The 3,997-nt window shown below is 42.0% G+C and overlaps 1 protein-coding gene across 1 annotated transcript; it reads left to right on the forward strand.

Annotated features, from left to right (window-relative positions):
• The first annotated feature begins 278 nt into the window (after positions 1–278).
• Positions 279–3,252, forward strand: TIMM29 (translocase of inner mitochondrial membrane 29). Its single transcript, XM_040415834.1, has 2 exons — positions 279–433; positions 2,466–3,252. The coding sequence occupies exons 1-2, from the start codon at positions 319–321 to the stop codon at positions 3,056–3,058; spliced, it is 708 nt and encodes a 235-aa protein (XP_040271768.1). The 5' UTR covers positions 279–318; the 3' UTR covers positions 3,059–3,252.
• The last annotated feature ends 745 nt before the right edge of the window (positions 3,253–3,997 follow it).

Raw genomic sequence — 3,997 nt, forward strand, 5'->3', positions numbered from 1 at the left:
TGTACCAACTGCATGAGGGGGGCGGTTTACTGCCAGACCACGAGCGCCGCCTCCAGAAAACCTAGCGGTGATTAGAAACATCATATTGAGCAGATACTTTCCTGCCCTGTAAGTGGAAGCCATGTAGGTTTTTATTAGTATTCACAATAGATCATTCCAAAGTCACCCCCTCCCCATCATGTAATGGTACAGTCGTCAGAAGTTCTGTAACGGAACCCTCTAGCAGGAGCCCGGATTCCTTCCTAGAGGGAAGAGGTTTCAAGTTGCAGCCATTCAGCGTCAGAAAGCCGGAAGTGGCTTCAGTGCTGGAGGACAGCCATGGCCGGGCGGTGTGTGAGGGTCTTATTGCGAAGGTCGTGCTCCGGCAGTGCGGCTCAGGTGACGGCGGAGGTGAAGCCGGGGTTTTGGGAGAGAATGAAGGAGAAGAAGATGGGTGAGTGCATAGAGGGGTGTGTGTGATCTAGTACGGGGGGCTCGGCTGAGGCTGACAGCTCAGGTCACTGCCTTCCCATAGGGGGCGCTGTCCACCTAGTCTGTATGTGTAAAGGGCTATAGTACCCTACAGGGTGAGTACTCGGCTCTACCAGGGGTCAGAATGGTATCAGCTCAGAAAAGTAACACCAAATACCAAAAATACTATCATCCAGTATTACTACAATATAACTACTACAATACTGCCTCCTATGTACAGGAATATAACTACTATAATACTGCTCCTATGTACAACAATATAACTACTATAATACTGTCTCCTATGTACAAGAATATAACTACTATAATACTGCTCCTATGTACAAGAATATAACTACTATAATACTGCCTCCTATGTACAAGAATATAACTACTATAATACTGCCTCCTATGTACAAGAATATAACTACTATAATACTGCTCCTATGTACAAGAATATAACTACTATAATACTGCCTCCTATGTACAAGGATATAACTACTATAATACTGCTCCTATGTACAAGAATATAACTACTATAATACTGCCTCCTATGTACAAGGATATAACTACTATAATACTGCTCCTATGTACAAGAATATAACTACTATAATACTGCTCCTATGTACAAGAATATAACTACTATAATACTGCTCCTATGTACAATAATATAACTACTATAATACTGCCTCCTCTGTACAGGAATATAACTACTATAATACTGCTCCTATGTACAAGAATATAACTACTATAATACTGCCTCCTATGTACAAGAATATAACTACTATAATACTGCCCCCTATGTATAAGAACATAACTACTATAATACTGCTCCTATATACAAGAATATAACTACTATAATACTGCTCCTATGTACAAGAATATGACTACTATAATACTGCCTCCTATGTACAAGAATATAACTACTATAATACTGCCCCCTATGTATAAGAACATAACTACTATAATACTGCTCCTATGTACAAGAATATAACTACTATAATACTGCTCCTATGTACAAGAATATAACTACTATAATACTGCTCCTATGTACAAGAATATAACTACTATAATACTGCTCCTATGTACAAGAATATAACTACTATATACTGCTCCTATGTACAAGAATATAACTACTATAATACTGCCTCCTATGTACAAGAATATAACTACTATAATACTGCCTCCTATGTACAAGAATATAACTACTATAATACTGCTCCTATGTACAAGAATATAACTACTATAATACTGCCTCCTATGTACAAGAATATAACTACTATAATACTGCTCCTATGTACAAGAATATAACTACTATAATACTGCCCCTATGTACAAGAATATAACTACTACAATACCGCCTCCTATGCACAAGAATATAACTACTATAATACTGCTCCTATGTACAAGAATATAACTACTATAATACTGCTCCTATGTACAAGAATATAACTACTATAATACTGCCCCTATGTACAAGAATATAACTACTATAATACTGCTCCTATGTACAAGAATATAACTACTATAACACTGCCCCCTATGTGCAATAATATAACTACTATAATACTGCTCCTATGTACAAGAATATAACTACTATAATACTGCTCCTATGTACAAGTATATAACTACTATAATACTGCTCCTATGTACAAGAATATAACTACTATAATACTGCTCCTATGTACAAGAATATAACTACTATAACACTGCCCCCTATGTACAAGAATATAACTACTATAATACTGCTCCTATGTACAAGAATATAACTACTATAACACTGCCCCCTATGTACAAGAATATAACTACTATAACACTGCCCCCTATGTACAAGAATATAACTACTATAATACTGCCCCCTATGTACAAGAATATAACTACTATAACACTGCCCCCTATGTACAAGAATATAACTACTATAATACTGCTCCTATGTACAAGAATATAACTACTATAACACTGCCTCCTATGTACTATGATCTGTCAATGTTCCGTCTCCTCTTCCTTCTCCTCAGTTGTCTGGATGAAGAGCCTCCTGCATGATTATAAGGAAGCGGTGAAGGATATTGTGGTGGGAGCCAAGGAGCAGCCTGTGAAGGCCGGCCTGTATCTCTCCCTGCTGGCAGGTGTGGGGGTTTGCTCGTCCAGGGCCCCATCTGAGGACTCCTTCCGCTGTTCTGTCCTGGAATCTTCGGCCTCTCTTCTCCTGCTTTCCGCTTGGACACGGAGCGGGACATCTGACCGTCACGTGCAGCGACTCGTCGACCTGAGCAACCAGGGCCGTCTGCGGTACATCAACCTCCTGGTCCTGTCAGTTGTGTACGAGGCTCCATATGACCCGGACTGTGACCTGTACAACACCCAGTGCCCGCACCTGCAGCCGCGCGTGGTGGACTTTCCTAGCCGGCTTCTGGACATTGGCTTCTTAGGACAGTGGTGGCTTCTTAAGAATAAGATGGAAGACTTTGATATCAATGAAGACGAGTTCAGCCAGCTTTCTCCGAGTATGAGAATCCTCTCCCGTAACGACCTGCACTCAGAGGAGAATGAAAGACTCTATGAGAGCAAGTTCCAAGCGGTCGTCTTGTCGGAGGACGAGCTGGAATAGGAGGGACTGCTGTATACTTCTGTGTCGGTGTGTGTGACCTGTACATGGAAGGCTCTGCTCACACTGGTGTCAGGCCACCATGCTGTACACTGCTCTGTTGTTGCCGCTGATGGCTCCCATTGTCGCAGAGGACTGGCAGACCCCTGCAGGTCCTTATAAAGAGTCCTTACAAAAAGGAAACGTTTTGAAATGTTCTTATATACTCTGCTTCCATTCTTCACGATTTACAAAATCTCTGCTTGCTGTCAGGCAGAGGTTGCAATAACGCCTGTACAGGCAGTTTTACGCCCTAAAAAAACGCCTGATGATTTCACTGCCATTCATGAGCGCTGTGAGCGGCACAGGCAGCACAGACATCCAATCACAAAGCTCCTCACAGTACAGAGCTTTGGTATTAGAGAGGAGGCTGCTGATTTGTCAGTATCCACAGCTGCCGTGCCATTGCCCATCCTCTCACACACCCCCTTCTCCCGCAGCCATTCCGCGCCATTGCCGGCTGCTGATAAAGGGAAGCAATGGCGGGAATGGAGCACCGCGCAGCAAAGACAATGAGAGAAGTGTCAGGCTTGTGCCCAGTGACGTCACCACCAGAAGTGCCCTGCAGGCGTCTGTCTGCTGCTGGGAGCTCCATGTGGTAGGTTATCAATGGAAAACTAATGGCCAAGAGGCCGAAGAAAACCCTGCGTCTTATGTTACATCAGAACTTTCATTTGATTGTCTCTGATACCTAAACACCAAAAGGGAACAAGAATTTTAAAAAGCCTGCTGTTTCTCTAGATGACCTCATGTTGATAGTAGTGTTAATAGAGTCTATAAAAATCAGGTACCCTACTTTTAAAGCCTTTGGACTCTATTAACACTACTATCAACATAAGGTCATCTAGAGAAACGGCAGGTTTTTAAAATTCTTGTCTTCCTTTTGGTGTTTAGGTATCAGAG

The sequence above is a fragment of the Bufo bufo genome, chromosome 1 (assembly GCF_905171765.1).
Source record: "Bufo bufo chromosome 1, aBufBuf1.1, whole genome shotgun sequence".
NCBI classification, from domain to species: Eukaryota; Metazoa; Chordata; class Amphibia; order Anura; family Bufonidae; genus Bufo; species Bufo bufo.

Coding starts and splice junctions, on each gene's coding strand:
- TIMM29 (XM_040415834.1), top strand. CDS start 319: ATGGCCGGGCGGTGTGTGAGGGTCTTATTGCGAAGGTCGTGCTCCGGC. Junction 434..2,465: donor AATGAAGGAGAAGAAGATGG/GTGAGTGCATAG, acceptor CCTTCTCCTCAG/TTGTCTGGATGAAGAGCCTC.